General features: G+C 45.0%; 1 protein-coding gene across 3 annotated transcripts in view; it reads left to right on the top strand.

The window, feature by feature from the left end:
* mfn2 (mitofusin 2) overlaps nucleotides 1–23,834 on the top strand; it is a 28,545-nt gene extending 4,711 nt beyond the window's left edge. For 2 of the 3 annotated variants that reach the window (XM_042097514.1, XM_042097513.1), the window contains exons 2-18: nucleotides 5,503–5,681; nucleotides 6,863–6,998; nucleotides 7,338–7,500; nucleotides 12,072–12,196; nucleotides 12,370–12,478; nucleotides 13,223–13,330; nucleotides 14,741–14,894; nucleotides 15,122–15,189; nucleotides 15,379–15,500; nucleotides 15,798–15,924; nucleotides 16,106–16,210; nucleotides 18,295–18,397; nucleotides 18,898–19,118; nucleotides 19,399–19,554; nucleotides 20,375–20,571; nucleotides 21,135–21,269; nucleotides 21,806–23,834. In XM_042097514.1, coding sequence (XP_041953448.1) covers nucleotides 5,507–5,681; nucleotides 6,863–6,998; nucleotides 7,338–7,500; nucleotides 12,072–12,196; nucleotides 12,370–12,478; nucleotides 13,223–13,330; nucleotides 14,741–14,894; nucleotides 15,122–15,189; nucleotides 15,379–15,500; nucleotides 15,798–15,924; nucleotides 16,106–16,210; nucleotides 18,295–18,397; nucleotides 18,898–19,118; nucleotides 19,399–19,554; nucleotides 20,375–20,571; nucleotides 21,135–21,269; nucleotides 21,806–21,875 — 2,274 coding nt within the window. In that variant the 5' untranslated portion in view covers nucleotides 5,503–5,506 and the 3' untranslated portion in view covers nucleotides 21,876–23,834. Of the gene's footprint in view, nucleotides 1–56; nucleotides 327–5,502; nucleotides 5,682–6,862; nucleotides 6,999–7,337; nucleotides 7,501–12,071; nucleotides 12,197–12,369; nucleotides 12,479–13,222; nucleotides 13,331–14,740; nucleotides 14,895–15,121; nucleotides 15,190–15,378; nucleotides 15,501–15,797; nucleotides 15,925–16,105; nucleotides 16,211–18,294; nucleotides 18,398–18,897; nucleotides 19,119–19,398; nucleotides 19,555–20,374; nucleotides 20,572–21,134; nucleotides 21,270–21,805 lie in introns of those variants that run through there. The other variant, XM_042097512.1, reaches the window with a different exon arrangement.
* The last annotated feature ends 406 nt before the right edge of the window (nucleotides 23,835–24,240 follow it).

Below are 24,240 nucleotides of genomic sequence, written 5' to 3'. Positions count from 1 at the left end.
TGGGATACTGATAAGAACGTCGTATGGGAGTTTCAACGTGTTGCTGGACGTGTCGACATCGTAGCCAGTGCTCTCTCGGCTTGTTCATTAAAACCATTCAAGTCGCCCGTTTGACCGTGGCTTCGTTTGAAAGCTTAACGCGAGCTATCGGTTTAACAGATTGATTTACCATGGCGCTTTAAACTGATAGTCTAAGCTAAGAGACTTCACAGGTTAGTGGGCAGTCTGCCTCTGGGAATGTAGGTGAACGGTCACGAGAAGTGAAGTGCGTGGAGGCCCGATAAAACAACTCTTTTCTTCCTTTAAGAGTGTCACTGAACATCAAGGTAAGCCCTTTCAGCTAAGCTCATCGTCACCGACACATGATTACAAATCGCACGTGTTTTTCGTGTTTTGGGAAGCGAATTGGTTTGCCTGAATAGAGCTATCGTAGTTCTTTTCAGGACAATGACATGCATGCGGTCGGTGTTGAGATGAGAAGCGTCAGGATGCCGGGCTTGAAAACCATCGAAATGCCATGTAACCTAGCAGCGTCCTTCATAGGACCTTGCGAAAAAGACTTGCATATTATTTATATCTATTTATTTCGTTACATGAAATACCAAATACGTCAAGCAGCATAGTGAGCCAGTTTCATGATGAACGCTGGATAACCCAGTAGAGAGCACACTTTGTGCCAAAATCGATGCGCCGGTGTCGCTAAACTTCTTTTCTTTGCATCAGCAGAGGTTAATGTGTGGGTTTAGCACCGCAAAGATTGCCATTTGGGTAACTTTTATCCTGTACTTTGCCGCCAGTGCGGGACATTTGTCGGGTGGGGGGTTGTCAGCGTGCCGGGATTTTCAGCAGGCCAGTATATTAGGGAGTTTCCTCCAACATTTGGAACAACCTACAAAGCTTCTGTCCTGATGGGATGTTCATGTCCGTATTACGATCCTCACATATTCTTTGTAATGTCATACATAGTCTATTACTAATATTGTTTATTTTTTTATTTTATTTTCTATGTGGGCTATATAACTACTTTAAACTGTACACGGTAATGGTTTGCAATGTTTATTGATGTCCTTGTAAGTAACTTTGAACAAAAGTGTCTGCCAAGAACCAAAACATTAACATGGAATGATTAGGTAAGAAATGAGCTCATGCTCTGTTTGCAGGATGAGGCAACATCGTAGTGGTATTCCCTTGAAAGACCTTTGTTGACTGGATAGTTATCTCTTAGCCCAACCTGGAATGAGGCTTGGCCCGCAGATCCTAAGATGGCAGGTGTGAGTGTTGAGACATATGGTAGAAAGATATTGAGATCATGGCCTGCCAGATACCAGGCAAAGGAAAGAAACCTTCAGCTAAACGGTTACCTTACATCTCCGCTGACCAGAGAGGCACATCTCTCTTAGATAGATAGATAGATAGATAGATAGATAGATAGACAGATAGATCAGACAGATAGAAAGAGGGAGAGTTTTTACTTCACTTGATTTTTCTACACACGTATACTATATTTGTCCCTCTCTCTCTTCATTTGACACACACACACCTCTGAAGGTGACCCCTGTCTCATACAGTTGGTCTCGTCTTGTCTGCACACATTTTGGCTGCCGCTGGCCTGTCCCCTCTAGTTAAATTCATCCGTCAGTCTCTACTGTGTATACAGTCACATTGCTAAGCAACTGCCCATACTCCTGTGGTGCACTTTTGATTGGGTTATTTTTGAGGTCACAATGGAGATATAGACACCGGACACCCCTGCATTTCTGTTAGTCAGAGGTGTGTGTGTGTGCGCGTGTGCGAGAGACCACGCGTATGCTGGTGTGTGTGTTCGTGTGGAGGTTGGGGGAGGCTCTGACAGACTGCACATCCATCTGGTCAGTACCCTAAAGGCTTAAGTATATGCCCATTTGCACAGCAATGGCTGTTTGGTAATCTACTCTATCACTCCCAGCACCACACACACACAGACAAACCAGTTATAGTGGCTCCAGTTGACCATCCACTGTAGTTTCTGTACGGTCGTCCCTTCTGATTTCTAACAGTTCTCCTCATCTTCATGCTGCTGACCAAAAACAGTGCAACTGTATGGGAATCTATCAGACTTCTAAAGCCTCATTCAGACAGGAAGAGACCAATGACTAGAGATAATGGAATTTTAGTGAAATTTGACGATTACAGGAGACAACTGTTGGCGATGTGAAACGCCCGCAACTTTTGAGGCGACTAGCGAAGGTCAATAGGTGAATCGGATCCCCAGCTGTGTGTACGAAGCTAAAGATGATTACACACTGATTTAAGTATAAGATCAAAGAGTAAGAATGCAACTTTTGCGTTTTGTGTCTTGGATAACTTACGGTGAACTCAGAGACCACTGCACATTATATTATATAATATATATATATATATATATATATATATATATATATATATATATATATATATATATATACATATTTATAAGTTTTTTTTTTTTTTACTATTATGCAGTCCTATGGTTCATTTGTAATACTCATGCACTTTCTTTGTTCTTGTGCTTATTTTCAAAGTGTTCATTTTCTTGACTATGTTAGTTTAGAGGCTAGGCTGTTTAATAACTATGATTGTCCGGTCATAGGCCATGAAACATGCTGGTGGTATAGAAACTAGAAGTGAAATCAAAGATGCACACACTGGTGGAGTCAGGCAGTATATCCTCACGTTGCAGATTGCCTGATAGTTTAGCAGGTTGTGGTAATCGGGGTAGACCCTCTCTGCCTAACCTGTGGTTCTGTACCGTCCGGTTGAGCTCAGCAAGAAAGCCTGAGGCTTAGCCTACTCCAGAATAAACATCACTAGCACAGATAATAGACCAGATTTCTGAGATATTTGTCCACCTCTAGGAGCTGGCCGAATCCTTGGTGGCTAAAAAAAAAAAAGTTTGCTGTCACTGTGCCCACACGACCATCGCCTTCATACCTCATGAGCCATAGCAGCCACCAAAGCCTCAAAGTGCCAACAACGGGCTGGATCTAGAACAGGCCTTGGTCTGTTGTGGACCTGCCCCACTGGTAGGCCTCTGCTCGGTGGCCTTTGTTTACATTCTTCAGCTGTTTTTTGGGTGATGCAGCACTTTTGGCATGTCACATGAAATGGCATATGCCCCCCCCCCAAAAAGCGGTACAGTACCTCTGTGTTTGTGTTTCTGTTACTTTTTTTTTGTTGATTTTTATAATGTAGAGGTTGAGGTTGTGAGATGGGTTTTAACAGACTTTGATGTCTCTCTGGTAGTTTAGTAACTAGCAAATGGGAAAGTCCAACAGTAGTAAAAACTGACAGTAGCCTTCGGTTCATGGTAACCATGTCTGCTGCAAACGGGTGGGGTGAGTTATGTTGTGACTAATATTTATCTTCATGCTTCATATCTCTCATGTTTGGGTGGCCCCAGAAACTAGGCCAGAGTGATGTTTGTTTTGCTTTTCCAAGCCATCTGTCACTGTGGGAGTGATGGCTGCTGGGGGTCATTGGGTGAGCTGGGGTGTTGGGTTGTGTTGGTACAATAGGCTTTGTTCTCAGCTGTAGTTCAGTTTGAGACCTGAAGTTCAGTTTCACACTCATCAAAACGGAAAGAGACCAACCAGGCAAAGAAAGCATGGGCCTATGCCTTTGTGCGCAATATGCTCACAGGAATTTAAAACAGAACCCTTCCGGGTTATAGAAGACCAAATGATCCATCACCATCAATGTCAGTGGATGTTTATCCTTATTAAACACTGTGATCCAGATTATTGTTAATATCTTGTTTGTTGTGTGGAAGCACCACAGAGAAGCCTGTCTTCTAGACCCACAGAGACTACATATCCTAGTCTATGCGGTCAAACAGGATCAGTAGACACACAAGGTGGTCCTAACCCAGGTACTTTATATAGCGGTGTCCAGTGGTTGACTAGCTATGTTGCTGTTGACTAGCTGAGCACCACAATGTTTGCTGAAGCAGTATTTCCCACAGAATTGGATTCAATTTGTGGCGGTAGCTGACTTGGACAACGGGGGGGGGGGGGTCTTGGTAGTGTATAGGTCTAATTGAGTGCCTGTCACTTGAGGGAACCCTTGCGAATTGCAATTGTAACACAGTTTAAAGGCTGCTGATGTGTGGATGCAATTCATAACGTTTTCTACATAGTTAAAATAAAGGTTCGTACTTCTCCTTGGGACAAGCACTTTTGAATTTTGGAAAACACTTTTCCATTTACATTGGGATTTTGCAAACATTCAGTGTCAGAGTCAATAAAATGAGACCTTCAACGAAATTGACATGCAGCTGTAAGTAGGCTAAGCATGCTAAATTCGACATCCAAACAGTATTCTAACGTTAGCTTTGAGATACTGCTTGATTGCATAACTTAACTTAGTTTAGTCTCTTCAATGTAGCCTACTATGTTGTGATAAGATCTTAGCAGAGTTAACTTCAATGCAGCAGTTTTGAACAAATTAGCGCAGCATGGTCACGAATCGATGCTAAGCGGATTTAATAGCAATTTAGCCAGACGTCTTCTATGCAATGCTTCTATGTGGCAACAACAATCCTTCAACAATCGTGAATATTTTGTTAAATGCACATGCAGAGGAGGGGCAGCGGGCTACGAGAGAGAGCGGGGCAAGGAAAGGCATAAAAAGCGCAGCTCAATGGCAATGCAAGGATTTGATCTTATATTTAATTTAAATTAAATTAAATTAAACATAGAATATTTATGTGTGGCGGTAGGCATCATATATTTATTATAGATTTAGATTTACAGACATCTAGGCAGCATGACAGGCAGTGTATCACACCTCAACCTGCTTAAACAGCTCGTCATCTGCTGCTAGTGTAGGCTGTCTGGGTATCTGGGATAACGTCTTTGACATGAAGAACCACAATCCTCCTCTCTAGAGAAGATTATCTCATGTTTAGGTCCACACTACTAGCCTGTGCCTCAAGTCCCGTGCAGTGTGTGAGAAGAGAGCCTGAAGGAAGCAGCTCTTTGTCATGGAACTCTCTGACCCTAAAGGGCGAGTCCCCCACCTACCGCTCCCCCTCCCCCTGACATTCCAGACATTAGAGCTCGGTCACACTCTTGTGCGGTGACTCAGCTTCACAAGCAGTTATTTTAGGGCATTTTTGGGCCTGTGTCTTTGGGCCTGAGTCACTTCCACCTTCTGTTCTGCTCAACATGTGTGCTCTTGTTTCTGCCCCACTCTGGGTTTGTGGCCTTTCCTGTAGTTCCCCAGGAGACACAATAAGGTGTGTGGGTGTGTGTGTGTGTGTGTGTGTGTGTGTGCACGTTCTTTTGTGTAGTTACTTATTATCCTCCAGGAAGGAGCAGCCACATGTAGGAATCATTGGTTGTGGGTTTCTATGGTGATGGATGTGTTGTTCCTGTGGGTATCATACGTAACGAGTACCCAGGTCATTCTGTCTTGGCCTCATCACTGACCATGTGAACGTTAATCTTTCTAATGCTCTTGTCTCTGTGTGTTTTCCGCCCACAGTGCAATGTCTTTGGTTTTCACCCGACCGAACAGCAACGCTATTGGCAAGAAGGACAAGAGATTAATGGCTGAGGTGAACGCGTCGCCGCTCAAGCACTTCGTGACGGCAAAGAAGAAGATCAATGGCATCTTCGAGCAGCTGGGAGCCTACATCAAAGAGAGCTCCGCCTTCTTGGATGGTGGGTGGAGCCAATGGTCACATGGGCACATTGTAGGCCACTCCGCTTGTGGAATTTGGTGGAATGTTCCCCCTCTCTTGTGTAGTTCTGCAGTTCTCTTTTTTTTTTTTTCTCGCTCTGTCTTTGGTGTCCCCTCTTTCACATGAGGCCTCTCTGTCCGTCAGCTGATCTGTCATATGAACCTCAATGTCATTTAGTATTCCCTCTTCCCCCTTTTGTTTTACCTTCTCTTTCTCTTTCTTGCTTGTTATTTTCTCTCCCGCCCCCTCTCCCTCTCCCCATCCCCCCCCCCTCCCCCCCCCCCCCCTCCCTCTTCCTCTGTCTCCCACTCCTGTCTCTTTAATGTGAGGCACATGTTCGCTCCCCAAGTGCATGGCTGTCAGGTCGACTGAGTATAATCCAGAGCGGTGCTACTGTCTGGCTGACTAGCTTTTGATGTAAAAAAAAAAAAAGTGAATTTAGCTTTAGACAGACCCACACAGATGGCCTGTGGCTGGTCTGCAAAGTTGAAACTGCAGAAAGGAGCCTTTATAAACCTAGCGAGCTAGCTCCCTAAAAGGCATTCAGAACTCTTAACAGAGTAGCCCAGTTGGTAATTAGCATGCTAACTGGTGTCTTGTGACCATGCATTTGCCAGTGTGCTGTAAAGGCTGCATACTGAATTGTTATTGGGAACGACATTTGTGTTTATCTGTCCTTCTCATGACTGTACTGTACTGTCAAACTGAATTTGATTACCAAATCTGATTGTGAAAACGCCTCAAAAATGAGTCCGATTGGTGTAGCGTTGGGTTAACTCTCTCAGGCCGTGTGCAGGCTAATGTCCTGTCCACCGGTCTGTCACTGCAGGCAGGCCACAAGTCAAGCAGTGGTGAACAGCTGCCGTGCCTGTGAACGCGGAAGGGCACGTAGAGCAGCCACACTGACCTTGTGTCCAGAAGCAGCCATAATGGGTATTAGATTTTTTAAGTCAATAAGCTAAGTGGGTTGAGGACAGTGTTGGCCCTCCCCTCTTCCCTTAAAAAACACACGCATACAGAAAAGAAGGAACAGCGTAGGCACAACCAGATGTATAATGTGTAACATATATAATATAATATAATATAATATAATATAATGTTTATTTATTTCTTTTTGTGTGTGTGTGTATGCATCTGCATCTGTGTGGGTGTTTGAAACAGAGACGTACAAAAATGAGGAGCTGGACCCGGTCACTACAGAGGAGCAGGTGGCAGAGGTGCGGGGTTACCTGTCCAAGGTGGCGGGCATCGGGGAGGTGCTGGCCCGCAGGCACATGAAGGTCACCTTCTTTGGCAGGTCAGCATGCCGTCGCACGTCTGCCCTCTCCATAGAGACTGTAGGGGTGGGGGGTGTGCTTACTGGCATAGAAGTCAGCAGTTTAGAGATGAAGGTTTTAACTGGCTTAGCTGGCAATATAGCAGCACAGCTGGCTGTCATCATGACGCACGTGTTTGTGCACTTTTATTAATGTGCTTGTGTGTCTGAGAATATGGAATTTGTGTGTGTTCTGCATATCATGCATATTACTGTTTATATATGTGTCTTTCAAGACCAGTAACGGTAATGTTGTAAATCCCATATTGTGAGACAAGGTATTAATATGTGTGTGTGTGTGTGTGTGTGTATGTGTGTCAGGACGAGCAATGGTAAGAGTTCAGTGATAAACGCCATGCTGTGGGATAAGGTGCTCCCCTCGGGGATAGGTCACACCACCAACTGCTTCCTCCGGGTCGAAGGCACTGATGGCAATGAGTCCTTCCTGCTCACAGAGGGTTCCGAGGAGAAGAAGAGTGTCAAGGTGAGGAGAGAACACACGCACATTCAAATAGACATGCAACAAGGCCTTCCTGCTAACTCGGGCCTCAGAAGAGTATCCTAGTGATTGAAGGTCAAACATTCATTCAGATGAATGACTGTTGGCGTCTTTTAGATTGAGTGTTGGTTGGATGTCACTGAGTTAACATGAACTCTGGGAGGTGGTATAACTGTTGAGTGGCATAGCTTCATTAATTGTCTTGTAGCTTAAACACAGACATAAAGGTGACTTTATTTAGGCTGGGTAGTATAGTCTCACATGTCACTGGGTGAACTTCCATCCAAAGGTCAAGAGGCCTCAATAAGGTTAGGGGTAGTGTAGTTTCCTTCATTACTGAGTGAACTTGGCAGTGAGTGCTGTGTCTGAAATTAACCCAGTTTGGCAAGCCAGCCAGTCTCCAAGACTACTGGTAGAGGACATCCCAAGGTTATGGCTTCCGAATACCCACAATACCCTACACTTTGCTGTTAGCTGGGTATGTTTGGCCAAGACCTACCCACAAAGTGGTTTTGTGTTATGGTAACTGTGTGGGGAATGATTTCGTGGTTGCTGTGTGGCACCAAATCAGAGCCTAGTTTAAGGGCATCCCAATAGTCCCGGGCTGGATTAGCTATCACGTAAGAGGCCCAAGTATAGCCCAAATTAACGAGATTACGGTAACTGGGGTGTGACTTTATCCCCCTAATGAGTTTTGGTGGGGGGTGAGGAGTAGCTCTACCCTTTAAAATGTAACAGTCTCTGGACGTGAGCCCTCTGGTCAGACTTTTACATCTTTAGAAGCCTTGTCAGATCTGCTGTCAACTTAACTCCTAGAAGACTGAAGAATGTGAGAACGTCTTTGCTAAGAGGAAAAAACAATGCATACCTGTAGTTTATGTGTGCGGTAACACACTCACACACTCACACAGATATAAAACCAGTACCCTGTCTCGTGGTGATAGCGTTGCCAGTGGTCTGCAGGCCTATAAATACTTCACAGCTAAAATGGTAACCAGACCATCAGCTGTGTGTGTGTCCGTGTGTGTGTGTGTGTCCGTGTCTGTGTTCCACACGTTCAGTCATCTGAGCAATCTCCAGGCTAGGATTTGGTGTCTTCAGTGTCATTGGACTGAATCCCAATGTTGGACGTGCGTTCCTGCATGAGCCATAGTTTTCTGCCCCTGGTTATTGCAAAGCCAAAGGCTTGGCAGAATAAACATGAGATTGCATTTATCTTTCCTTAATTATTAACTTTAATCAAGGTACAGGGAACTTTAATCCTGTACAGGTAAGATACGCCTGGCTGATCCTTTATTTAATCATGAACCATACATTTGATTACCTATGAACCACAAATACGATTCTTATGCTTTATTTAATCATGAACCATAAAAAATTCCACAGATTACCTATGTAGAAGATCAACATTCAGCATTGTCTATTGAACAGATAGCAATCGTGTTTGTATCAAATATATCAAATGTTATATATCAGATATATATCAGATGTCAAATGTTTGTAGGATTTCCAGCTTTAAGAATAATGCAAGAATGGTCTTTCTTAGCGGTTCCCAAACCTTTTTCCCCCTGCGTACCACCACCTACAGTACATCCTGACTCTGCTCGCGTACCCCCACCACCCTACACATAAAAACATAACACATGCTATTGACACATTCCAGGCATCATGTTTAATTAGTTGCCCTACATGATGACAAATAACAAAATCAAAATGTGCAACATTTTTAACACCTTTCTGACATTGCCTTTTTCATCTTGCGTACCCCCTAGTGGAAGCTTGCGTACCACCGGTGGTACACCTACCACATTTTGGGAATCCCTGGTCTATCTACTCCTGTCTTCCCGAGTTGTAGTAGGTGCTGAATGGTGCATCAGATGAAATCAACTTTAGAGGTGGAGATGGAGGAATTCATTCCTGCCGCTGTTCCTTGTGGCACGGTCAGATTATCTCTGCACGCTGCATGGTCACCACAGGGTTCCTGTCTTGGCCTTTACCCTACAGAGGGGCAGTCTGTGGGTGAGTGGGGGGTAGGGAGGCCCGAAGGAGCTAAGTTAGTGACACGCTGGCACAGATTCTGCTGTGTGTGTGTGTGTGTGTGTGTGTGTGTGTGTGTGTGTGGGGGGGGGGGGGGGGTGATGTATGTGTCCAAAATTCGAGAGCTCCTTGTTAGTGCAGGCAGAACTCTGTCAGGCTTATCAGTGTTTTAACATTCCAGAGCTGCAGGATCCAGAGCAGTGCAGATGTTGGCCTTTTTCAACACGCACGCACGCACGCACGCACGCACGCACGCACGCACGCACGCACGCACGCACGCACGCATAGACATGCACAAACATATCACAAACACACATTTCTCTCTGTAGATTTCTCTCTCTCTCTCCTCTCTCTCTCCTCTCTCTCTCTCTCTCATCTCTCTCTCTCTCTCTCTCTCTCTCTCCCTCTCTCTCTCTCTCTCTCTCTCTCTCTCTCTCTCTCTCTCTCTCTCTCTCTCTCCCGCCTCATAAACATCCTCCTGTTAGTCCCATTGGGACTGATCTCCCTGAGGTGTTTCCTCTGCAGTTGATGTGAAGTTCAGCCACATCATTTCCTGCCCTGTCACATATATACATACAGTTCCCTCTTGCATTTTTTTTTCTGGGTTATTTGCTGGTTGGTGAGACACATTTAACGAAAACTATTTTGAAAGTAAACACATTTACTCAGCTTCCATGAAACTTTAGATGCTGGTTATTGTACATCAGAAGATGGCTGTATGCAAACAAGTTTGCAGTTTGCATATGCCCTGTGATACGTTATCATTGTAAAGCACATGTTGCACACTTCATAGCGTGCTTTTGCTGTCGAGTAAGGCCCATGCAGGGCTTAGTGACTTAAAGCCACATTGTGCACACTTCATAGCGTGCTTTTGCTGTCGAGTAAGGCCCATGCAGGGCTTGGTGACCTTAAAGCCACATTGTGCACTGGATGTTGTGCTGTGTTCTGGGAATTTGTAATAAAATCTTTCACGGGACGATATCGGTTAACAATATTGTGGCAGACCTAGATCCGTCCTAGACTCACTACTGTGTGTGTGTGTGTGTGTGTGCGTGTGTGTGCTCCTGAGTTGCGAGCCTCCTCTCTGGAATTACTTCTTAATGAAAGACCCGTTCCTTACAGGAAGAGCATTACATGGAAACTGGCTGAAGTTAAAGTTCTTTACACACACACACACGCATGCACACACACTCATTCTGTTAGGGTTGCTGCAAGGTCATTTGGCCCATTGGGCTGGGCAAGGTTTAAAGTCTAACTCAAGCTTGCTTAATAGCTAATAACTATGCAAAATCTATTTTAATACCATGAGAAAGATCCGCAAACAAACAGCGGTGGGTCAGCTAATAGCTGTCTCATGCCACATGATGCCGTTAGTTCACTTCATGCATGTGACGGTCTAGCTACGACCGCACATGACTGGTGAAGTGTCGGCACTCGTCCTCTACACATCAGCTGATATTTGCGCACACACACGCTCACACACAACACATTCATCCATGGGCCATTGCTATGTGGCTAGCACTTTTAAGATGTGTAAGAAACGACACAAGACTGAGCTATTAGCAATGGTGGCACGTTTATTGTTTGTCTGAGTTAAGACGGGTGAACTTGGGTCAAGTATTAATGTTTGTCAACCGATAGCTACCGATTCGCGTTCATGGCATCGTGCTCTCGTTCCGGCTTCTGAAGGTCCGGTGGCAGAGGAGGGCCGACTGGATCCCATGGACTGTTTATTGTTTCCGGGCGGTATTGGACCGTTCCATTATGTCAATTGGTTGTGGGGGATTCCGAGACGGTCCTGATCAAGCCGATTGATGTTCAGTCTTACCACATGTAACCAAGTCTGTTATTTAACTATGTATTTTGCTAGTGACCTATGATGTATATTTATGCTTGTGGCCCAGGGTCTGTCTTGTCTATTGTGTGTTAATTGATTGTTTAGTGTTTACCTGTGTATGTTAAATGGTGCTGGCCGCCAGGTATATGTTCCCCTCTGTCTAGTCTGATGTTAGTCGAGTCTTGTCTGGCCTATGTGATGTGTAGGGTACTGTGAATACTATGACTGGTACAATGCTGCTGTATTTTGATTAGAAGCTAAAGCAGGTTTTTCATACTGGTTCAATATCGCAATTTTGGAAGATTATTATTAACATTTTTCTGTGCATTTTTCTATGGACTCTTCTGCTTGGTTGTTCGAGCCAAGCCGAATAATAAATTACTGTCCATCTTCACTTCTGCCTCTGCTTCTTTGGCCACACCCACATTCGTTAATGGTAACTTCCGCTCGGTTCCATTACAATGCACAAGAAATTTACTCGTAGACTGACTCTGCACTTTGCCCTGTATTTGAATTAGGGCCCGTAGTGTTGCTGCTGTTAACATGCCTCAGTGTAAGGGGACTCCTTATTACCGGCCTCTTTTGCAGCCTTGCGTTAGTTAAAGAAAGTTAACGTGCTAAACCAAACAGATGAGTTTCATGCTGTGGACTGATAACTGTCTGTGTGTGTGTGTGTCTGTAGACGGTGAACCAGCTGGCCCATGCGCTGCATCAGGATGAGGATCTGGATGCGGGCAGTCTGGTGTGTGTGATGTGGCCTAAAGGCAAGTGTGCGCTGCTCAGAGATGACCTGGTGCTGGTGGACAGGTGAGGAGACATATATACACACACACACACACACACACACACACACACGTCATATGTATGTATACACACAGATCACACCCCTCTGTTGCTATTATATTTCTCCTGTTTTAGTTAGTGTGTGTGTTGCTGGGACATGCTGGGACAAATTTCTCCATGTCTCTGTATTTTGACAGCCCTGGTATTGACGTCACCACTGAGCTTGATAGCTGGATAGACAAGTTCTGCCTGGACGCTGACGTCTTCGTGCTGGTGGCCAACTCCGAGTCCACCCTCATGCAGACCGTAAGATATCAGACAGCAAACTAACTGCCGTGTGTGTGTGTGTTAGTGTGTGTGTTAGTGTGTTTGTTAATCATAATCCCGTCCATCAGTTGGTTAGTTCTCTTGGCAAATTATTCATGAAATGCAGAAATGATCTACATATGCTGATAGTGTAGGATTGCATCAACGCAGCATGCGGGGGGTGTCGTGTGCCTTCCCAACAATTTTGTGTTCTTATTTTGTGCATCAGAAACCTGTATCTCTACTTCAGAAATCTGGGTACGAAATCTGGTTATGCTAGCTGGAGTATACCGTATTTTCCGGACTATAAGTCGCTCTTTTTCTTCTTAGTTTGGCTGGTCCTGCGACTCGGGTGCAACATATATAGATATTTATATATATGTTTTTTTCCTCTTCATGACACATTTTTGACTGGTGCGACTTATACTCCGGTGCGACTTATAGTCCGGAAAATACGGTAGCTGGGGTACTATTGCATGCACTCACTTTATCCTGGTTTCTGGCAGTTGCTGGCAAAGGTTTTAGAGTGCTACAATTGCTGAATAGAATTAGGGACTTCTCTATATGGCTCTGAATAACCTGTCTTGTCTTTGACTATCCTGTTCAGTGTCTGATCACGGCTGCATCCACTGTGTCTATACACGCAGCTGGCCACAGAGGGATGTAGAGGACTCATGGGTGTCATGTTCTTAATGCGCTCTTCTCTCTCTTTCTCTTTCTCTTTCTCTTTCTTTCTTTCTGTAGGAAAAGTCCTTTTTCCACAAGGTAAATGAGCGGCTGTCCACCCCCAATATCTTCATCCTCAACAACCGCTGGGATGCCTCAGCGTCTGAACCAGAGTACATGGAGGAGGTGAGACATACATACACGCACACACCTGCTGGGAGGCCTCAGCCCTCCTTTAGGGCTGTGTTTAAAATATCTTCAGACCAGCACTATTGTACATGGAGGTGTGTGTGTGTGTGTGTGTGTACATACACATGCACATACATACAGTTGAGAACAAAATGATTCATACCCCTGGCAAACATTGATTTAATGTTCTCTTTATTAATATGTTTGTTCTGATTGAAAATGACTTCTGAACCAGGACACACACACACACACACACACACACTTGTGTTCAGCTCTACCATGTGTGAAAATCTGAACACATGGAAGAGTTGTGCATCACAACATAAACATACACACTAGAGCCAGATCGGTCATGGCAGGAAGTAATGATCAGAAAAGACACACACACACACCACCTTCACATTGAAGAGTTAAAGTGCTGCTGGCTTTTGTTAAGCTTCTATTTGTGTCTAAGTTCATTAATGTGACAGCTAATGCTTTCTTGGGCTTGGCTGGCAGGACAGGAAGGTTTTGTCATGCTAGGATTGTGTGTGTGTGTTGCCTTTACTGTTACTGTTTTACTGTTTGCTTGTCTGGATGAAGCATCTTGGATGTTTATTTATAGACTAATACCTAGCATTCAGGAGAGGTCTTTCAGGGAGTTCTTGTCATGTTAAGAGTGGCAGTGTGTGTGTTGTTGTAAACCCCTGGGTGTTAACTTGGCAATGGTGTGTGTGTGTGTGTGTGTGTTTTTGTGGTGTGTGTGTGTTAATCTCATCAGCATTCTCCTACGCACACAGAGCTGAGGTTTGCTAAATAAGAATACAGGTTCTTAAGACCCTGCTCTCCCTTGGTTTAAAAATGCTCGTCCATGTCATACACGCATAGAGTATTTACATGCTACGCTATGTGTATGCTCTTCTGTGTATGTATTTACATGCTATGCTATGTGTATTAGGCAAAGTTTGATTCAATTGTTGATGAACATAGTTTTGCAGTCGGTTAAAAACATTTAAGAGAATTACATTTCCAGAAGAACTATTAACAGTATGTAAAACAAGCATGTGGATCCTCATGGCTGTACGACGCAAGTCAAATCTGGCTTGTGTGTGGGAACTTGAGTGACCCTCTTTGACTATTAACACACACCCTGTGAGGGAAGCTAATGAGATTTGTGTGTGTGTTCTGAACTGTATGAGGTAGTGTTAAATGTCTTAGTCTAAGCCAGTGAATTGGTGAGTAGGATATGTTGGCCTCTCATTTAGGGTTGCCATTGACATAGTACAAGTAACATTGACAGGTGTGTGTGTGTGTGACTGAGAGAGAGAAAATAGTCATTGTAATTGTATTTACTGATCTTTATGTGAACAGCTGACTTGCACAGTTCATCAATGTTCTAATATTGTGTGTGTGTGTGTGTGTGTGTAGGTGCGGAGGCAGCATATGGAGCGCTGCACCAGTTTCCTGGTGGATGAGCTGAAGGTGGTGGACCGGGCTCAGGCCAGCGATCGCATCTTCTTCGTCTCTGCCAAAGAGGTCCTACAGGCCCGAGTGCAGAAAGCACAGGGCATGCCCGAAGCAGGTAAAACACACACACACACACACACACACACACACACACACACACACACACACACACACACACACACACACACACACACATTATACAAATACTCATCATTATGTCTATCTGTGTGCCCACAACACATTCAGACTGCACATACAACTCCACACAGTCATTACATGCATACGATTGCTCACAGTTAGACACATTATTGAGGCTTCCTTTTTTTGTGTGTGTACGCTTAGGTGGTGCTCTTGCAGAAGGCTTCCAGGCCCGGATGTTTGAGTTCCAGAACTTTGAAAGGCGCTTTGAGGTGAGTGGGCAATTTCCGTCTGAGAAAAATGGATGTTGTTGATGCACACTTTGAATTGGCTGCCTGAGCACTCTGCCACAGTTTTTATTGTGTGTGTGTTTGTAATGTTGTCATGCTAAATGGGAATCAGGTGCTTGGTGTTGATTTAAAGTCGCGTGTGTGTGTGTGTGTGTGTGTGTGTGTGTGTAGGAGTGTATCTCCCAGTCAGCAGTGAAGACTAAGTTTGAGCAGCACACAGTGCGGGCCAAGCAGATCTCCGAGGCCCTGCGGCTCATCATGGACTCTGTGCACGTGGCAGCCCAGGAGCAGAGGTGAGCCAGACCTGTGCATTTGAGTGTGTGTGTGTGTGTCTCATCATAGACTCTCACTGTGTGTGTGTGTCATCATGGACATGGTCTGTCTGTGTGTGTGTGTGCAATTGGATGTGGATGTCTAGTGAAGGTCATGTCCACTTCTGTAATTTAACCCACTTCCAGTGAGTGCTAGCTATAGGCTAACTAGTCTATTCCACCTCCAGTGAGTTATGCTAACTATAGGCTAACTGGTCTAACCCACCTCCAGTGACTTGAATGGCTGGGTGGTTAAATGTGTGTGTTCTGCTCTGGTAGGATCCACTGCTTGGAGACTAAGGAGGAGAGAGAGGACCGGCTGGAGTTTATAGACAAGCAGCTGGACCTCCTCACTCAGGACTGCAAGAGCAAGATCAAGAAGATCACTGATGAGGTGGAGAAACAGGTAAGACCACACACACACACACACACACACACACACACACACACACACACACACACACACACACACACTTATGTAGTCAGACTAATCAAAATGGATATGAAATGTACAATGTAAGGGTAGTTGCTGGGAGGTATCACTGACGGCGTCACTGACGCTGCTGTCTATTTGGTGCCGTCTGCAGGTGTCCAACGCCATGGCGGAGGAGATCAGGCGTCTCTATGTGCTGGTGGACGAGTTTCACATCGACTTCCATCCCTCTCCTGTGGTGCTGAAGGTCTACAAGAACGTGAGTCCAACCAGACTCCTGGACACAGACACACTCTCACTCTCTCACACACACACACACACACACACACACAAACTCACTCACACACTCTCTCTCCGCTGTGTGCATGCAAGTGTCTGACTGTCACGTAGCACTAAATGGTCCCTTTCCACACTGAAGCCGATAAATATGCCTCTATTGAATATATCTCGATCAATGAAGCCATGTCGACATGAGAAAATAGAACCAGGATGTCTCACAAAGGTTCTGCTCAAAATGTTTAGCATCACTGTCACGCCGCATCTAGTTAGGACATTGGACAATCTGAATTCCATTCACAGTAGAGTAAGACCGCCTCTGATGGTCTCTTTCTCTCACTTTATCTGTCTATTTTGTGCCCCCCCCCCCCCCCCCCTCTCTCTGTCTGTCTCTCTCTCTGCAAGATTATCCTTTATTTGTCTAGCGTGGCTGAAATTAAGGCTCTGGGTTTGTTTCCTGTGGGGGAACAAATTGCAGAGAGTAAAACTGTCTGAACACCCATATCTAAATACAGACACCTCACCTTGTCTCCCTGTCCTGTGTGTGTGTGTGTGTGTGTGTGTGTGTGTGTGTGTGTGTGTGTGATCTGTCCAGTCCTGAGATCAGTCCTGCAGTGGCCTCTCATCCAGACAACACAGCTCAGCATTAAGCTTCTGCCACCTTCACTCCTGTTCTATTCTGACTGAACCCTCACACGCATGCAGGCAGCCACACACTGAGACAGCGTGTTCACAACATCTTCATGATCCGTAATCTGCCTCAGCCACCCTCCCTCCTTTCACATCTCCGGCTATTTGAGATCAGGCTGTGCTCAGTGATGCCCAATATAAAACACACTCTCTCACACACACTCTCTCTCTCACACACACACTCACATCACACACACACACAGACGCACACTCTCTTACACACAAACACACAGTCTCTCACACTCTCTCTCTCTCTCTCTCACTCTCACTCTCACACTCACACTCACACTCACACTCACACTCACACACACACACCTATTTGCGGAGCGCTTCACACTCACCACCTTTGAGGTAGCTTATGGGAGAGTATAGTTAAATTGAAGAAACATAGTGTCATATCTCAGATGTTGCACCTGTTCTAATAGCTCACACTTGCGTTAAACAAATGGCAATAGAAGGAATGTTCATCACAATAAGGGACTGTTTGTCTGTAGTGAAAACTCCCTGATCGTGTGTATGTGTGTGCGCGTGCGCTTGTGTGTGTTGTTTACAGTTGTTGGGGAGTGGCATTGGGATGGGTGTGCCACTTATAAATCAGATAGAAGGCATGCTGTCTCTTAAAAGACATGTACTCCAGTAGATCTTTGGACCACCACTGTTAGTGACGGTGGCAACTTTCTCTCAGGTGAATCTCGACGGGTAAAACCGGTTCTGTTAAATCAACATTGATGGAGGAAGTTCCATTTTATATGTGAGCGTGACCTCTGAGCCTTCAATAGAAGGGAATTATACGCAAGAGCACCTATTATAAATGAGATCATATGAACACATTTGTCTTCCTCACAAATACATTGCAAATGTCCAAATACATGCGTCCTGCTTTCTGCGAACCCTGCATAACCCTGGGCCTCACAGAAAGCCCCTGGAGTCCTCAGACTTGCATGCTAACTGAAATCATAACTGGTTTAACTTATAAAGTAAGTGTTAATTCCTCAACAACTTTTAGTTCTTCCACAAGCTCTCTGTAAACATTCTCAAAGTTCCTTTTGGTTCTTGAGAATTAAACTGCATTTGAATGAGTGATCCATCTCCATCCGGATCAATATTAGTCCGAATTAGCCTGGCTTTGCTTGATCCACTTGTGGAAATGGCACACAAACGACTCTTTGTGCTCCAGACAGTGATTTGCGCTGTGTTGTGGTATTTTGCTGCTGACTTGACTCATTTTGGTTTTCTAGAATTTGTGATTATTACGGTTTCCATGGATATTCTCACAGACCCTCTGTCTCCATTGTTCTTGTGGTTCTCACAGTCTGTGTGTCTGTGTATATCCACTCTGACTCGGTGTGTGTGTGTGTGTGTGTGTGTGTGTGTTAGGAGCTGCATCGGCACATTGAGGAAGGCCTGGGCAGAAACATGTCAGAGAGATGTACCACTGCTATCACCGGTGCCCTTCAGACCACACAGACCGAGATGATAGGTGAGCAACACGCACACATGCACATACGCACACCTGTCCCGCTCACACCCAGACCGTACAGAAAGACACATGCAGGTGGAAGTTGTAGTGTTGTGGTAGCATGGCGTCCAATGCCACATTCAGGTCTAGTGCCGAAGGGTCCCAGTCTTCATCTCTCTGCCGCACACAGTCCTGCCTGTAGAGGCTATAAAGCCCAAACATAGAACATAAACAAAAAGGGACATGCATACAGTGTTCTTAGCATGAAGGTTAAAAATGACAGTTTCTCTTCATGCAGACACAAAATAGACGAGAATACAGCTGATTTTAATAGCAATGCACAAACACTTAACGCACAAACTATAAATCCACAGTGTGTGAATCATAATTAAAAACACACTCTGATTAAAAACACACTCTCATTCTATTTCTCTCTCTCTCTCTGTCTCTCTCTCTCTCTCTCTCTCTCTCTCTCTCTCTCCCTCTCTCTCTCCCTCTCTGTCTCTGTGTGGTCTGCGCAGACGGTCTGAAGCCGCTGCTGCCTGTGCAGGTGCGTGAGCAGGTGGACAAGCTGGCCCCACGCCAGTGCTTCAGCCTGTGCTACGACCTCAACTGCGACAAGCTGTGCGGGGACTTCCAGGAGGACATCGGCTTCCACTTCTCCCTGGGCTGGACCATGCTGGTCAACCGCTTCCTCGGGCCCAAGAACACACGCCGTGCACTCATGGGTTACAACGACCAGGTGAGAGATGGACACACACACACACACACACACACACACACACACGCACGCGCACACACACTGGATTGGCCTAACTGATTAAAAGAAAGGTACAGAGAGTGAACACACACACACACTGGATTGGCCTAACTGATTAAAAGAAAGGTACAGAGAGTGAACACACACACTGGATTGGCCTAACTGATTAAAAGAAAGGTACAGAGAGTGAACACACACACACACTATGACTTGGCTGGACTTTGCTGAATTCATCACCGATATGCGTGTGTGTATGTTTCAGGTTCCGCGGCCCCTAGCCATCACCCCGGTCAGCTCCAGCATGCCCCCCTTCCCCCAGGGCTCCGTCACCCAGGAGGAGCTCATGGTCTCCATGGTAACCGGCCTGGCATCACTGACCTCGCGCACCTCTATGGGCATCATTGTGGTTGGAGGCGTGGTAAGAACACACACAAACACACACACACACCTTGCTTGGAATGCAGTGAAACACCTGTATAGATTGCAGGCTGATGTTTGCAGGCAGATCAGCACACATACACTTGGTACTTGAACCTTTCCTGTGCTTTCAAACATTAAAAAACAAACTCTCATACACAAACACACACTTTACGTAACATTTTAATACCTACCCCCGAACCGTGGCTAGCAAAGGCTTATCTAAATTCTCACACACACACACACACACACACACACACACACACACACACACACACACACACACACACACACACACACACACACAACTTCATGTGAAGTTAAACACTGGGAAAAAGCCTCTAAATTACCATCTGAAGGGCTTAGCTACGAGTCCTGTTTTGTGGGATTTTATGACTGTTTTATCTAACAACATCTTGTTGCAGATAAATTTTTTGTATCTCATGGAAGAGATGTACTGTTTGACACAATATCCTCTAAATCTCTCTAGCTCTTGCGTAATATCTGATAATTTCTCCGCTTTGCAAAATCCCAATCCCAATCCCAAATACATTTCCGAGGTCTTGGCCAGGGATGTCATAGAGTTCAAATAGGTTTACCCCTCCCCCAGATGACCCCACCCCCTCCCCCGCTCATTTGCCATTGGAAGATTTTATCTTTTATCATTACATCATAATGGAGTACAGTCATGTTATCCATACTGCAAGGTGTTGTGGATAGTTGTGCTCTATTGTGCGTGTGTGTGTGTGTGTGTGTGTGGGCGCGGCGTGTGTGCTCATGTTCTTCTCTGCAAGTTCTCATACGTGTTCTTGTGTGTGTAGATCTGGAAGGCAGTGGGCTGGCGTCTCATCGCTCTGTCCGTGGGCCTCTACGGGCTACTGTATGTGTATGAGCGCCTGACTTGGACCACCAAGGCCAAGGAGCGTGCCTTCAAGAGGCAGTTTGTGGATTACGCCAGCGAGAAGCTCCAGCTCATCGTCAGCTATACAGGGTCCAACTGTAGCCACCAGGTCCAGCAGTAAGTACACACACACACACACACACACACACACACACACAGCAAGGGTCAAGGCTATCAGTTGTAGCAGTGTGTGGACACGAACAGCACATACACACGGATGCACACCTTTTTTCCTGGACACATCCTATTCCTCAGGAAACACTAATCTCTTTTGAAGAGAGAGATCTCGGTAAGAGTTCTCTTAGCGTGGTTGCACACTGGTGTATGCAGGTGTAATCTGTCTGTGTGTGTGTGTGTGCTCTCCGCTGTATTTAAGAGCACTAAAGCTTCCATTTAGAGCCAGTGGAAAATATTGGTTGGTCACATCATCTTATGTAACTGACCAGTATAAATAGATGCAGATTTAAAAGAACCTTTTAATCCTTTGCTCACTGGCTCCACCTAGTGACCAGAAGAGTAGTTTTCACATACTCCCACTACTTTACTTGCCTTACTGCAAGATCTTTTGGAATTTGGAACAAATGGAATTTGCTATGATTGTCTAATGTGTGTGTGTGTGTGTGTGTGTGTGTGTGTGTGTGTGTGTGTGTGTGTGTGTGTGTGTGTGTGTGTGTGTTCAGGGAGCTGGCGAGCACCTTTGCCCAGCTGTGCCAGCAGGTTGATGTGACGAGGCAGAATCTGGAAGATGAGATTCAGGACATGAACAACAAGATTGAGCAGTTGGACACCCTGCAGAGCAAAGCCAAGCTGCTGAGGTATCTCACACACACACACACACACACACACACACACACGTAGGGGTGCTTGATGAGGCCATCCTTAAAAATGTTTGTTTGCCATAACCTCCCTCCCTGATGCAGTCACTTGACAGACTTGGGTCCAACCTGAAGAAAAATGATTTTATTCTTGCCAACTAAAACTTTGTTGGGACAGTGAAACCGCCCACATTATTTTTTAAAACCATCTTAAGCAAAATTATTTAAAATAAGATAACTTTTTTTATATATAGAAAACAAAACTGCAGGCTTAATCTACACAATGATAAGCTGTACCCTCCACTGGTTTCCAAACACATATACCCCTCATCACTTTCAATCTCTCCTCCTTGCACCTCGCCACCGTCGTCGTCGTCAGCGTCCATCTGTTCTCTGTCAGATCTGACTGTCAATAGTGGGCCCTTTGCTATGTGTCAGATTCGGGCAGCTATGGTTTTGAAAGTATTTACAAACATTTCAGTTTCTTTCAGGAATTGATATATCTCTCCCCCCCCCCCCTGTGTATGACTCAACAGGAATAAAGCAGGGTGGCTGGACAGTGAGCTCAACATGTTTACCCAGCAGTACCTGCAGCAGGGGCGATAAGAAGAGGCCGAAGATGGAACGAGGGATGAAGAAGAAGAAAGATGATTTCGGGAGAGAGAGAGAGAGAGAGAGAGAGCGAGAGAAAGACAATGCCCAAATGCAGGGTCCTCATGACCACCGCCAGCCCTCTCTCTCTCCCCTCTTCTCTCTCCTCTCTCTCTCTCATCCCTCTGCCACGTCTCAGCCGCCTGCTGTATCAGATGGACTCCTCTTAGCCATGCTTGTTTTAGAAGAGGGCGTTAACCCTCACTCTGCCATGAGACGCATCTGTTCACCTCTCCGCCTGCCTCTCTGCCTGGATGAATGGTCTTCACTTTTCATGTGTTTGGGTTCTGCCTTTGGGATGCGAGCAGGAGAGTGCGCCCCCTAGTGTGTAGGATGACCTGGCCATTTATTTTGTGGAGCGCATCTTCCTCTTTGGTGTTACTTGTTAAGAACACGGAAATCCATAGCTGTATATGGAAGACCTGTAGTAGTAATAATAATAATGGTAATAATTTATTTAATTATTATTTTATGGTAACACCACGTCACTTTGAGCTATGCGTATGTGTGTTTAGGATGTGGTGTCTCGCATAACTCACAGGGTCAGTAGGCTTGTGTGTGAGTTAGAGGTTAAAGGTCATCTGTTGACCTGGTGTGTTGTGCGGGGGGTAGGAAGTGTCCTCTCACCCCTCATCCCTCTATCCCATCCACCACACAGTCTTGGATCATGATGGCCGCTGACTCGGGCCCACATCAGGGCCACATCTGGGTGTCTCTGCACTAGGGTTACCTAAGTCTGGGTTGAAATCAAGCAAGTTACGATCAGTCACAGTTAGGTATGGTGATACAAGTGTGTGGGTGTGTGTGTGTCTACACAAGTAGGCATGCTCAAGTCTATTCAGAGGTAACCCAAATGTGAGATTGTCAGAGATGTGTAATAAGTTTGTTTGTAGTATGTAATATGCTTGTTTGTTTTTGTTTGTGCACTGGAGGTGCCCGTGGGCCTTTTATCACCCGATTACTGTATATGCCCACTCGCAGTTGTGGCCTGTATTTCTACCCAACTACATGGTGTGTGTGTGTGTGAGTGAGTGATATGATTTGTCCAATAGTGGCTCATCAACATCATGCTTGTTTGGGTGTGTGTGGCTACTGCATGACACTGGGAAACGGGGTAATTGTGGGGCTGTCAGATTTGCTGTTTGCTGTTCCAGGTTGAGGTCTTAACCGAACTCAAGCGTGCACTTAGGGTAAAGCCAGGTGAAGGATTATCAAGAAGGGAGCATTAAAAATGAAAGAGAAAGAGGGCTTAGTGGGATAATGCAGAATTCCGGTCTCTCTTTGGTCCCGTGTTCAGTTGGGCTCTGCATGTAGACCAGATGTACTCTTTTTATTTAAGGGAAAACATTGGTGCCACACATTTGTTAGCGTTTTGTTTTGTTTGTTTAATTATTGTCATGCAAGCACCATCATAGCCTGATGTAATGAAATGCAAAGTGAAAAAGACCAATAGAAACAGAATACAGTTGTGCAAAGTAAAAAAACAAAATATGAATTTGACACCCTGGAAACACTGAACATATTACCCAACATTCTCAACACGGATAAAGATCTGAATTAGTTGGAGGTGTCCTGTGTGTGTGTGTGTGTGTTTGTGTGCGTGCGCGAGTGCCTGTTCTGATGGTGGTTTGCAGTTGTGTGCCAAGATGTTAAGAAAGTTGTCTGAAGAGGTCTTCAGAAGGAGTATATGCACTTTATTTGTGCTGCTTTTAAAAACACTGTCTCTTTGCCTCTCATTTTTGAGCGTGTGTGTATATTTTTTTTTAAAGTGACGTTGAAAGAAGGAACACTCAGTGCTGTTCAGGTGTGCTGCAGTAGTGTAGAAACACGCATGCTTTTTCCTCGTCATATCCTGTCTTGTCTGATTGTGAATGTCCATAAGTAATAAATAATAAAAACAACTAAGTTAAGGAACGATCGTTTTCTCTCTCTTGTGTTCAGAAGGAGGTTTGGGAGACAAATGATGAGTATACCATGTTTCTTGAGTCAACTAGTGTTAATTTTGTCACCTATTTTTAATTTAGTCTTAGTCTTACACTAAGACTAAACACTTACACTAAGAAGAAACACCAGAAAATGACATAAATGTCACACTAGGGGACACTCCCATTAAACACTGAAAGACAGAGTCTGCCCCCCTCCCATCAGGAGGACTCCCCACAGAACTAAAGTGAGAAGTCAGAACTAATGCAAAATTACTATAGCATAAAGACGTAGATTATATGTTTCTCATATCCCTGATACAACATGTATAGCATATCAAGAACCAAGTTTTTCTAAAGAATAAAGAAAAGTTCATATCAGGAAAGTGTTCAGGCAT

The sequence above is a fragment of the Alosa sapidissima genome, chromosome 7 (genome assembly GCF_018492685.1).
Source record: "Alosa sapidissima isolate fAloSap1 chromosome 7, fAloSap1.pri, whole genome shotgun sequence".
In the NCBI taxonomy this organism is placed as follows: Eukaryota; Metazoa; Chordata; class Actinopteri; order Clupeiformes; family Clupeidae; genus Alosa; species Alosa sapidissima.
Note: the sequence above shows the minus strand (reverse complement) of the source record. Positions and strands in the feature narration are given on the sequence as shown.